The 14,060-nt window shown below is 40.4% G+C and overlaps 1 protein-coding gene across 1 annotated transcript; it reads left to right on the forward strand.

The window, feature by feature from the left end:
• Positions 1–1,642: 1,642 nt before the first annotated feature.
• LOC132869063 (proline-rich protein 29-like) lies at positions 1,643–12,658 on the forward strand. Its single transcript, XM_060902418.1, has 6 exons — positions 1,643–1,705; positions 5,419–5,503; positions 10,451–10,557; positions 11,233–11,432; positions 12,347–12,417; positions 12,594–12,658. The coding sequence occupies exons 1-6, from the start codon at positions 1,643–1,645 to the stop codon at positions 12,656–12,658; spliced, it is 591 nt and encodes a 196-aa protein (XP_060758401.1).
• The last annotated feature ends 1,402 nt before the right edge of the window (positions 12,659–14,060 follow it).

Raw genomic sequence — 14,060 nt, forward strand, 5'->3', positions numbered from 1 at the left:
AAAGGCCCCCATCGGCCGCTGGGCTCGAACCCAGAACCTTCTTGCTGTGAGGTGACAGTGCTAACACCACCATGCTACCAGGTATTAAGCTGACCTAGCTAGCTAACAAACCTAGCAAACTACTAAAACCCCAACACCATTTGGAAAAGTTAGATGGATGTTACCTTTCTTTGTACACTATTGAGAATTTTCACATCAACACAGCTCATTTGGTGAGTTAACATAATTGTTTGAAACAAACAAACAAACAAACGAAAAACCCGCATTACTCAGATATAGAACATTTTCTGATTAGTTCTGTCAATAGATAAAAGTAATTTGTGAAACAAGTGCTCAAGTAGTTTTCATCAGATAGCTTGTTTATTCTTACTTTTACTGAAGTGAATTTTAACAACAGTAGCATTATATGTTTACTCAGTTCAGTGTGTTTTGCATTCTTTCCAGCACTGGTATAGACCATAAAAAATACAGTACTGTACAAAAGTCTTAGGCACATATAAATAAATGCTGTGGATCAAAAACGGCTTAAAATAATGAAATGAAATGTTTCAACATTAAAAAAATACTATAAACAGTAAGCAGTAAGCCATAATATACGAAACAAAGTCAATATTTGGTGTGAGACGAGTTTTTCCTTTAAAAAAATTGTAGTCTGAGGTACAGTGAGTGCAGTTTTATGTGGAAATGAGCTGTAGGTTTTACTGAGCATCTTACAGAACCAGCCACAGTTCTTCTGGACACTTTGACTGTCACACTCGCGTCTTCATTTTGCACCAAAACCCAGTAGCCTTCATTATGTTTTCTTTTTTAATCTGAAAAGTGGTCTCTTATATAATATGCTGCTCAGATACAGACTTTTTTTTTCTGTAACATTTAATTTTGTGCTGGAAAACGAACATTTGGAACTCTAAAAAGTTTTTCTACTGACTCGATAATGTAGACGTCATAAAATAGAAATCTATCACAAAGTTTGTATGAAAAAAAGGGTGATTAAGACTTTTGCACTGTACTGTGTGTCCAGTGTGACCAAAATTGGACCGATAATTGCATTATTTTATAGGCCAGACCAGTGGACAACTAATGAAATCTAATAACTTAACCTCATAGATTGACCTCAAAAGCTAAGTCTCTTTTGGATGTCACAATATTGAACATTTTAATTTTGGATGGTGGCTGGATGCCATATGATAGCCAGTAACTTTTCCAGTGCAACCGTGGGTTGTAATTCTTTGCTTTAAGACTTTTTTTTTGGCATGATTGAGGCAGCAAAAGTAACAGATAAAAGAAGTAGTTTGTAGCTTGTACACTTCACCATTGTCTATACAAAAAAAAAAGAAAAAGAATTTATGAACACACACACTGTTACCCACACATGAAAATCCATCGCGTTAAATGAACTCCTACAATGTTTATATAAGTCCATCTGGACACAAATGTACAATGTGGGTGTAAATTCAACCTTGGGGAATTTTTGTGTGCATATGTTAAGCTATTTTCATGTAAAGTAATTAATAGGACACCTATCAGACATGCTTGCTTTGTTCCTTCGCTTGTAGTGCAGATGAAAGCAGAGTTTGTTTGCATCCTTGCTCCAAGGCAACGTAACACACACAAAGCTAGAGCTGTACTGCAGTAAACAATCATGGAACCTTCAGCACAGATCCAGCAGGATGATTTCTCACACTTCCAGTTCATTCAACAACCGGTGAGTCCTTGATGAGTACCAGTCGACCAGCTGAGAATTTTTATGCAGCTGGACATCATGTGACCGATTGCGGATGTGAAAAAATGATGGTGCAGAAATTATTGTGTAAAGTTTAATTAAGGTACAGAGAATGAAAAATACCCAGTGATGAATTAATAACTCCTAAAAATTGCTTGTGGATTAAAACTTTCATTTCGAATTCTCATACTGTATTTTCATACCATTCCTATTAACTTCACTGGAGTTACTCAATAATATGCTTGAAGATAAATACGTACAGTGGTGCTTGAAAGTTTGTGAACCCTTTAGAATTTTCTATATTTCTGCATGAATATGACCGTAAACATCATCAGATTTTCACACAAGTCCTAAAAGTAGATAAAGAGAACCCAGTTAAACAAATGAGATGAAAAATATTATACTTGGTCATTTATTTATTGAGGAAAATGATCCAATATTACATATCTGTGAGTGGCAAAAGTATGTGAACCTTTGCTTTCAGTATCTGGTGTGACCCCCTTGTGCAGCAATAAGTGCAACTAAACGTTTCCGGTAACTATTGATCAGTCCTGCACACCGGCTTGGAGGAATTTTAGCCCATTCCTTCGTACAGAACAGCTTCAACTCTGGGATGTTGGTGGGCTTCCTCACATGAACTGCTCGCTTCAGGTCCTTCCACAACATGTCGATTGGATTAAGGTCAGGACTTTGACTTGGCCATTCCAAAACATTAACTTTATTCTTTAACCATTCTTTGGTAGAACAACTTGTGTGCTTAGGGCCGTTGTCTTGCTGCATGACCCACCTTCTCTTGAGATTCAGTTCATGGACAGATGTCCTGACATTTTCCTTTAGAATTCACTGGTATAATTCAGAATTCATTGTTCCATCAATGATGGCAAGCCATCCTGGCCCAGATGCAGCAAAACAGGCCCAAACCATGATACTACCACCACCATGTTTCACAGATGGGATAAGGTTCTTATGCTGGAATGCAGTGTTTTCCTTTCTCCAAACATAACGCTTCTCATTTAAACCAAAAAGTTCTAATTTGGTCTCATCTGTCCACAAGACATTTTTCCAATTGCCTTCTGGCTTGTCCATGTGATCTTTAGCAAACTGCAGATGAGCAGCAATGTTCTTTTTGGAGAACAGTGGCTTTCTCCTTGCAACCCTGCCATGCACACCATTGTTGTTCAGTGTTCTCCTGATGGTGGACTCATGAACATTAACATTAGCCAATGTGAGAGATGCCTTCAGTTGCTTAGAAGTTACCCTGGGGTCCTTTGTGACCTCACCGAGTATTACACGCCTTGCTCTTGGAGTGATCTTTGTTGGTCGACCACTCCTGGGGAGGGTAATAATGGTCTTGAATTTCTTCCATTTGTACACAATCTGTCTGACTGTGGATTGGTGGAGTCCAAACTCTTTAGAGATGGTTTTGTAACCTTTTCCAGCCTGATGAGCATCAACAATGTTTTTTCTGAGGTCCTCAGAAATCTCCTTTGTTCGTGCCATGATACACTTCCACAAACGTGTTGTGAAGATCAGACTTTGATAGATCCCTGTTCTTTAAATAAAACAGGGTGCCCACTCACACCTGATTATCATCCCATTGATTGAAAACACCTGACTCTAATTTCACCTTCAAATTAACTGCTAATCCTAGAGGTTCACATACTTTTGCCACTCACAGATATGTAATATTGGATCATTTTCCTCAATAAATAAGTGACCAAGTATAATATTTTTGTCTCATTTGTTTAACTGGGTTCTCTTTATCTACTTTTAGGACTTGTGTGAAAATCTGATGATGTTTTAGGTCTTTTTTTTTTTAGAAGAAGAAGAAGAAACCTTTATTCGTCACATGCACACTTCAAGCACACTGAAATTCATCCTCTGCATTTAACCCATCTGAAGCATTGAACACACGCGCGCGCACACAGTCAGAGCAGTGAGCAGCCCCAATTTAATGAATGAATGAACTGAATGATGAAGATTTAGAAAACATAACGAGTCAGTGGGTGGACAGTGACAACGATACACCAGTAACCTCCGTCATTTCCATAACAGGTGAAGAAATCATCACCTCTGTTCGTCATCCTTTAACTCAATGAACTGTGATAGTTACTTGGAAGGAGAAATTCATGATAAGAAGAATGTGCCTGAAATTTTGCATATAATGTGAGTGTTTGGTGTGACAAGTGTGTTCATTTCAGTATTACAAACTTTTTGGGATAACAAATTATTTGGACGTCTCCTAAGGAGTTCGTTATAGCAGAGTTACAGTGTGTATGTATATTATATATATATATATATATTGCATACACTATTGGTACTACTGTTCCCCCAATCCCCCCAGCACCAAGTACTCAGTTTGGTCTTCCGTAATACTTTGTTGCCAGTTGCCCTCCAAACATTACCACTTGTAAATTTACATTTGTTAATTTGTTTGACTAAGACCTAAAGTGTTGAATCAGAACCTCATCTCATCTCATTATCTCTAGCCGCTTTATCCTGTTCTACAGGGTCGCAGGCAAGCTGGAGCCTATCCCAGCTGACTACAGGCGAAAGGCGGGGTACACCCTGGACAAGTCGCCAGGTCATCACAGGGCTGACACATAGACACAGACAACCATTCACGCTCACATTCACACCTACGGTCAATTTATGCCGCTTTTCCACTACAAACGCGGCTGAGTCGGGCTGAGCCGTGCCGTGCTGAGTTGGGCTGAGTCGAGCTGAGTGGGGCTGTTGGAGTTGCATTTCGACTACAACCGCGCTGAACCGTGCTGGCTGGAAGTGGGTGGACACATTGGGTGGAGTTAGCGAAAGTGGGTGGACGTCACGTGATGTCGTTAAGCGGCGCAAACAGTGACATCAGTGATCTTTTAAGCGGTAGTCTCACAACCCGGATAGTAAACAATAAACATGGAGGACATGGAGTCGTTAGTGTTGCTGGTCTTGGTGCTGTGGCTTGTTGTCACCGACAACGCCCACAGATACTGGCAAGAGCGTATAGATGAGGCGAGGCGCATAAGGCTTTAGAAATTCTCGTAATTCGTAATTCTTCTTCTTCCGGGTTTGCGGTGTTTACAGATCCCAGTGTGCTCGCGGGGCGTGTGTGGGCATGTGAGGACACTCCTCCTCACCAATCAGTCCACAGGGGAGTGTCTGCTCACACCCCTAGCCTCACTCAGCTCGGTTTGGCTCGCTTCAGCCCTACTCCAAAACCGTGCGAGTTTTGGGTGCTAAGCAGGGCTGAAGCGAGCCGAGTCGTGCTGTTCTGAGGTAGTCGAAACGCGAGCCGTGTCGGGCTGAAGTGAGCTGAAGCAAACCGAAGTGAGCTGAAAAAGGGTAGTGGAAAAGGGCCATTAGAGTCACCAGTTAACCTAACCTGCATGTCTTTGGACTGTGGGGGAAACCGGAGCACCCGGAGGAAACCCACGCGGACAACATGCAAACTCCGCACAGAAAGGCCCTCGCCGGCCACGGGGCTCGAACCCGGACCTTCTTGCTGTGAGGCAACAGTGCTAACCACTACACCACCGTGCCGCCCTCAGTAGAAATTAAAAGTGTGTATTCAGTGCTGGTGAATTTGACTTGCACTGTTGCAGTCCCTCCTTGCTCTGTTTCAAATGTAAAAAACCAGAATGACTCCTTCAGTGAAGTCATTTTGTGTATTTACACACCAGTTGGTCTCTCTTCTACAGACCCCTCAGCCTGTTACACTCTTCCAGCAGCTGCCCTCAGCAATGTCTCCACCTGCACCTTTACGGCCAGGACATATCAAGGAAGGTATAGCACCACACACAGACCCAAAACCAATTTCAGTGGTGTAAAACATATTATTCTATCCTTATTCCCTGGATATGAGCAATCACACGCTCTGATTGGCTACACTACTATGAGGCTATCAACTCATATACCGTGAGTCGAGAAAAAACAAAATGGTGGAATGTGTTACTGAACCAATGAAGGACAAAATAAAAGCTATTCAAAAACAACCCCCCCCCAAAAAAAAAAACAAAAAACAGAATATAGAATGAAAATATTTGATGGTCAGAACATGTCTTTTTTATTTTTCAAGAATGATTATTGTAGCATTTTTCACAAATTACTACTGTCATTTCACCGGTTGGATGTTTTGTATAGTTTTTATTTATTGAATTTGTAAAAAAAAAAAATGCTCTTCAAAATCCAGTGAATGTGGACAGAATAACACAGATATTCCACTCAATTTCATCATACATGGCTTATAACCAACACAGTGCTACGCGCCTCGTTGACTATTGGCTCATGTACGACTCAATTTCGTGGAATAACTGTTAATTGTCACACTATCAAGTGTCACTCAGAAGAGGATATGGACCCTTTTGAGTCTGAGCCCTCTCAAGCTTTCTTTCTTTTGCCACATCAGTGAGTTTCTTCGCCATTATCACCTCTTGCTTGCTTATTAGAGATCGAGATCTAAATCTGGGTTACTGTAAAGCTGTGATGTTCTCAGCATATGCTGTATAATGTAATGTTCATGTTGAATTTTACATAGGTGGCTGTTTTATATAAAGTGCCTGCACTACAAAAAAAAAATGATATCTTACAAAGTGAAATGATCTTGTCGAAGATATTGTGACTTAATCTAGTCACAATATCTTTTATTGGTATTAGGAATACAATAGGAAATTCTAATAAACTAAATATATGATTAATAAAGCTATATGTAGCTATTCTTTTACGAATACCAATTTTTTGACATTTATATATAGTTAAATTGTAGAATTTTTAAAGCTTGAAATGTGTAAAAGCATCTAAAACAGACTGAATAAGCACCATTTGATTTACACAACATGCCTACCACTTTAAAGGTGAAAATTGTTGTTTTATTGTGACACAAACAATAATTAAGATGAAAAAAAACAGAAATCTGGAGTGTGCATAGGTATTCACCCCCCAAAGTTAATACTTTGTAGAGCCACCTTTTGCTGCACTTACAGCTGCAAGTCTCTTGGCGTATGTCACTATTAGCTTAGCACATCTAGCCACTGGGATTTTTGCCCATTCCTCAAGGCTAAATCGCTCCAACTCCTTCAAGTTAGATGGGTTGCGTTGGTGTACAGCAATCTTCAAGTTATGGCACAGATTCTCAATTGGATTGAGGTCTTGGCTTTTATTAGGCCATTCCAAGACATTTAAATGGTTCCCTTTAACCTTCATCCTACCAAGTGGGGTCCATCTGGACCCCGCACCTATATGTTTGTTTGCCATTTTAAAAATATGTGACATACTGCCTCACCGTTTTATGAATTTGTCGGAATTTATGTCTTAATTAAAACACTAAAGCACCGGAAGATCAGCTTTTTGCATTGTGAAGGTATAATTAATTTGTTACTGGGGTCCAACCGGACCCCAGAGTAAAGTTTATCTGTCTTTCATTTTATAATTGAATAGCACACTGAAAGTTAACTTCTTTTATTTCTTTTATGTTCCATAATGAAACTACCAAGGCATTCCTTCTTGGGGTCTGTGTGGACCCCACTGCTGCAATAAGCACAGGCTGCAAAACAAAAGCCCTAAATTATTTTACAATTACTTTTATGTTTTAAATTCTGTAAGAAAAGACCTAAGTTGTAATCCAGAATGTTTTACAGCTGCATGAGCTGCAAAAATCATGTATATAATGCCAATTTTTTTTTGTGCCGCTATAATTTGCTACGTGTATGCTAGTTATTGCAATGTTATTGCATTTATAATACATCATTGATATTCAGCCATAGTGGATTTTGTTCTTCAATAAAGTTATGTCTGTTTGCTGCATTGAATTGGTTCTTACTGCATTGATTTCAAGGTATTCCCTCCTGGGGTCCATACGGACCCCGCCTGGTAGTTTGTGTATGTAAAATTGGCTGGTAGGATGAAGGTTAAGTGTGTTCTTTATGCCTTGGGCCCTTTAGTGTATTGCTGTTATTAATACAAGATGTTCTGAACAAAACTTATCTGGTGATTTTGTCTTTATAAGCTTTAATTTTAAAGAAAAGTATTGGGGTCCAAACGGACCCCACATGGTAAGATTAAGGTGTAAAATAGCATGGTAGGATGAGGGTTAAACCACTTCAGTGTAGCTTTAGCACTATGTTTAGGGTCATTGTCCTGCTGGAATGTGAACCTTCATCCCAGTCTCAAAACTCTGGCCAACTCAAACAGGTTTTCCTCCAGAATTGCCCTGTATTTAGTGCCATCCATCTTTCCTTCAGTCCTGACCAGTTTTCCTGTCCCTGCAGATGAAAAATATCCCCACAGCATGATGGTGCCACCACCATGCTTCACTGTAGGAATGGTGTTCTCAGGGTGTTGGGTTTGTGCCACACATGGCATTTCCCATGATGGCCAAAAAGATTAATTTTGGTCTCATTTGACCAGAGAATCTTCTTCCACGTATTTGGGGAGTCTGTCACATGCTGTTGGGCAAACTCCAAATGTGTTTTCTTAAGCAATTACTTTTTTCTGGCCACTCTTCCATAAATCCCCACTCTGTGGAGTGTATGGCTTAAAGTGGTCCTATGGACAGATACTCCCATCTCCACTGTGGATCTTTGCAGCTCCTTCAGTGTTATCTTTGGTGTCTCTGTTGCATCTCTGATTAATGCCCTCCTTGCCTGGTCTGTGAGTTTTGGTGGGTGGTCTTTTCTTGTCACATTTGTAGGGATGCCATATTCTTTCCATTTTGCTATAATGCATTTAATGGTGCTCCGTGGGATATTCAAAGCTTGGGATATTTTTTATAACACAACCCTGATCCGTACTTCTCCACAACTTTGTCTCTGAAATGTTTGGAGGCTCTTTGGTTTTCATGTTGCTTGCTTAGTAGTGTTGCAGAGTCAGGGTCCTTCCAGAACAGGTTGATTTATCCAGACATCACGTGACAGATCATGTGACAGTTTGATTCCACAGAGATGATCTTAATCAACTAATTATGTGACTTATGAAGTGAATTGGTTGGACCAGCTCTTCTTTAAAAGTTTCTTATGAAAGGGGGGTGAATATCTATGCACACTTCAGATTTTTTTTTTTCATCTTAATTATTGTTTGTGTCACAATAAAACAACACCAATTTGCACCTTTAAAGTGGTTGGCATGTTGTGTAAAAAATAAAAGGGTGTCAAGTCCCCAAAAATCTATTTTAATTCCAGCTTGTAATGTGACAAAACAGGACAAACACCAAGGGGGATGAGTACTTTTGCAAGACACTGTAATTAGTTTTGTTTGTGGTGAGTAAACTCGATCATTTTGCATGTGAAGATCTTCCATAGGGCTACATGGTGGTGTAGTGGTTAGCACTGTTGCCTCACAGCAAGAAGGTCCTGGGTTCGAGCCCAGCGGCTGGCAAGGGCCTTTCTGTGCGGAGTTTGCATGTTCTCCCTGTGTCTGCATGGGTTTCCTCCGGGTGCTCCGGTTTTCCCCACAGTCCAAAGACATGCAGGTTAGGTTAATTGGTGGCTCTAAATTGACTGTAGGTGTGAATGTGAGTGTGAATGGTTGTCTGTCTCTGTGTCACCCTTGCGACAACCTGGTGACTTGTCCAGGGTGTACCCCGCCTCTCGCCCACAGTCAGCTGGGATATACTCCAGCTTGCCTGCGACCCTGTAGGACAGGAGAAGCGGCTATAGATAATGGATGGGTGGATGGAAGATCTTCCATATAAAGAAAAAAAGAAAAGAAAAACCTTTATTCGTCACATGCACACTTCAAGCACAGTGAAATTCATCCTCTGCATTTAACCCATCTGAAGCAGTGAACACACACACACACACACACACACTCAGAGCAGTGGGCAGCCACACCAGACTGCCCAGGGAGCAGTCAGGGGTCAGGTACCTTGCTCAAGGGCACCTCAGCCCAAGGCCACCCCACATCAACCTACCTGCATGTCTTTGAATTGTGGGGGAAACCGGAGCAAACCCATGCAGACACGGGGAGAAACTCCACACAGAAAGGCCCTCGCTGGCCGCTGGGTTCGAACCCAGAACCTTCTTGCTGTGAGGCAACCGTGCTAACCACTACACCACCGTGCCACCCATTGGCTGTGTTTCCTGATGAAACATATCCTTTTCTCTAGTGAATGATTGTTTTGTTACAAGAGCTTTCAGTGTGATGGATATGACCAAAGTGCTCAGTGAAATAAATACAGCAACACATTTCGAAAACATGTTTAGTTCGGATCGCATACATGTTCTCAATCTAGCCTGATAACAAATTAAGTTACAACATGTTTATTTTTATGCTCAAAATACATTTAGTCAATAGATGTTACACATAATGCGTACAGTGTGACATTTAAGTGGGATAAGCTGTACCCTGTACAACTACTGCATGTAATTTGCCGAGAAATAATACTGTACTGTTTAACATGTATCTAATAAAATGTATACAGCTAATAGTTTGAGCAGTAACTAAAGTGAGCCTTTGCTTCTTAACTCCATATCCATAAGGAAATACTAAAAGTAGTTAAAAAAGCACTGATTGCAGTTCTCTTTCACATCACACACATGCATAGGCATCAAACCAAAAGAGATGTGTTCACAAAGCACTATCTAGTGGAGGCTCATGGATATGGCATGCATAAAGATTTGTGATGAGTTTCTCTTACAGTCTTCCAGTAAGTGCTGGAGCTACCTGTATAGTGTTGCCTGTCTCTCTCTCTCTCTCTCTCTCTCTCTATCTATCTATCTATCTATCTATGTGTGATAGACCTTGTAGAGCTGATGATGATGCAGAATGCTCAGATGCACCAGGTCATTATGAACAACATGACCATGTCTGCACTCAGTTCTTTCGGCTACATGCAAGCACCAGAGGTAAATAACATACTGATTCAAGATTCAAGATTTTTATTTGTCATATACACAATAACAGACACAGCGGTTTATTATTGGGTAATGAAATTCTTATTTTGCAACTGCCCGACCAAACTACGCTTACCAAAATCTCATCTCATCTCATTATCTCTAGCCGCTTTATCCTGTTCTACAGGGTTGCAGGCAAGCTGGAGCCTATCCCAGCTGACTACGGGCGAAAGGCGGGGTACACCCTGGACAAGTCGCCAGGTCATCACAGGGCTGACACATAGACACAGACAACCATTCACACTCACATTCACGGTCAATTTAGAGTCACCAGTTAACCTAACCTGCATGTCTTTGGACTGTGGGGGAAACCGGAGCACCCGGAGGAAACCCACGCGGACACGGGGAGAACATGCAAACTCCACACAGAAAGGCCCTCGCCGGCCCCGGGGCTCGAACCCAGGACCTTCTTGCTGTGAGGCGACAGTGCTAACCACTACACCACCGTGCCGCCCGCTTACCAAAATAAAAAGAAATATATATATATAAAATATTAAATATAAAGTGCATATGGAATGCAAAATATTGCATGTGATGTATGTGAGTAGCCTTCAGCATTCTGTTTTTCTTGTAATCTATGCATGCAAAAGCTGTGCAGCTGAACCTTTATGTTTGACACTAAAACAGCATCCAGGTCCACCTGTAAGAGTTGAGGTTGATCCAGAGGTGTATCACCACCACTACCCCTGCCCCTCCTGTGTATCCTACCCTGTATGGGTTCCTATGCCTCTGTCACCGATGCAGTCTCACATCCCTCTTCAGACCATTCCAAGCTTTCAGGATCCTACATACCCTCCACCCAACGTCCACATAGAACACCGAGACAGGTGAGAAAACACCTGAGAACACACAAATTTACCCTTGAACTTTATATCCCTAGACCAGCCTTATCATCCATCCATCCATCCATCTATCATCCATCTATCATCCTGTTCAGGGTTGCAGGCAAGCTGGAGCCTATCCCAGCTGACTATGGGTGAAAGGCAGGGTACACCCTGAACAAACAATCATTCAATTTACAGTCAATTTAGAGCCACCAATTAGCCTAACCTGCATGTCTTTGGATGGTGGGGGAAACCGGAACACCCAGAGGAAACCCACACAGACACAGGGAGAACATGCAAACTCCACACAGAAAGGCCCCTGTTCACCACTGGGCTCGAACCCAGAACCTTCTTACTGTGAGGCGACAGTGCTAACTGCATTGTGCCACCCCCAGCCTTATCATTTGTACTTTATTCAAGAATTTCCTGAGAGTTATGTTATTTCTCAGTTACTCTGAGAATTATTAGTTAAGATCAGAATCAATAGGTCTGTGTGAGAAACCGAACAAATGGTCATTAAAAATTAGGCCAAAAACCAAACGAATCCCAAAACTCAGAATGTACTCCAAAATCTTGACTAAATATATTGTAACATTTACAAAGCAGCAACAACATTCAGTATTGTTTTCAATGAAGCAGTAAGAAAACTACATAGTTTTCCTGAAAAGTTTTCCTGAAGGACCTATAATGGCCTTATATTTTCTGCATTGCCATAAAGAACACCAGTAAGAATAATTCCACATTGTCCAACAAGCACATTCATGCATATATGTCATTACTTCTAAATTTCAAAATAATGAAAGTACACGGAATGCAAATTTGTAATGACAGGTGAAATTGGACATTTTTTCACTAGCAAATTATATGATGTTGCCATACACACACACCATCACTAACACACAACTGTCATTTTGCAGGAAAGCTATTCCTCCTACACTACCACCCAGCGCAACAGGCATGGCTGGACCAAACATTCCTCCTGCTGCAGGTACACACACATACACACATTTAAAAAAATTTAATTTGGAGTTGTTCATGGTGATGTAGCATGTAGACAGGTTTTCTCTCCAGAGAATAGCGAGGAGCTGACAGCTGAAAACACCTGAATGTCCAGATTCTCTCTCTCTCTCTCTCTCTCTCTCTCTCTCTCTCTCTCTCTCTCAGAGTATCATGAAGCAGAAAGAAGGCAGCACAGAAAAGAGGAGACAGAACTGAAGCAGAAACAATAATCTAACTTGGATGGATGTTCATATACAAACACTGATAAACAGTACATCAAATTAAGACCTAATTGACTGTTCTGTTGACGTAATGTCAGAACATAGTGTTTAACTATACTTAAATTACTTTATTTAATCACTTTAGCTTGTTCCCTTTGAAAGTAGCCCATGAAATAAATCTCCTTAATGGCCACAATTTACTTTTCATCTGATACACTTTGCTGATTAAATGTTTCATTAATTTGTGCTAATGTTGTAAAATTTGAAAGATAATTCATGATTTTCTCAATTTTTACTTTGGCCAAATTTGTTGGAAGAGGCTATGTTTTCACCACCGTTTATTTGTTTGTTTGTTTGTTCCCAACGTAACTCAAAAAGCAGTGAATGGATTTTGACATTTTGAGGACAGGTGGGCCATGGGCCAAGGAACAATTGCTTAGATTTTGATGCAAATCCAGATATGTATACTGATCCTGGATTTTTTAAAAATCTTTTTTCAACATAACTCAAAAAGTAGTGAACGGATTTGGATGAAGTTTGGTGGACATATTTAGTATTGTCTTAGGTTCAAGTGACTTGATGACATGTTGGTAATATGTGCCTTGATGGAGGTATGCACTCTACTGTGTGCCCTTCTAGGTTTTTTTTTTCTTTTTAAGAGATCTGGGAAGGGTAAGAAAAGCACAACATATCTGACTCCATCATGCGATTTAGAAGTTGCTAATGGTTCAGTTGCATCTCTTTGCTTTGTTGATGTTAAATTATTAGTTTCTAACAGCGCAGCAGCCCACAGTTTACTTGGCAAAAGTATCAGGAAATCCTTTGATTATAAACATAAAAGTGGAGTCCAAAACCAAAAATATAGATGAAAGAGAGAGAATTTGATGTGGCAACTCTCCTACAATTAGATAAATGAGTGAGAAATGTATCTGGCTTTGTTGTTAATTGGTCATGTCCGCCATACCAGAATTTGCATACAGTGCTTTGAATTTTAAAGCTTTGAACTCAGTAGCAGTGCCAGAATAGTGCTTCGGGTACAAATGCAATTATTTGTGTCTGTGTGAATAACTTGTTGCTTTGTATGCCTTCTGTTACAATGGAAGACAAATACTATGAATTATTCAGTAACTCCAGTGAAATAAACAGGAACAGGATGTAGTTACCAAAGTGATGAATGCAAGTGGGCTCACTGCTGGGCTCCAGTACAGTGGTGCTTGAAAGTTTGTAAACCCTTTAGAATTTTCTATATTTCTGCATAAATATGACCTAAAACATCATCAGATTTTCACACAAGTCCTAAAAGTAGATAAAGAGAACCTAGTTAAACAAATGAGACAAAAAATATTATACTTGGTCATTTATTTATTGAGGAAAATGATCCAATATTACATATCTGTGAGTGGCAAAAGTA

Source organism: Neoarius graeffei, chromosome 20 (genome assembly GCF_027579695.1).
Source record: "Neoarius graeffei isolate fNeoGra1 chromosome 20, fNeoGra1.pri, whole genome shotgun sequence".
NCBI lineage: Eukaryota > Metazoa > Chordata > Actinopteri > Siluriformes > Ariidae > Neoarius > Neoarius graeffei.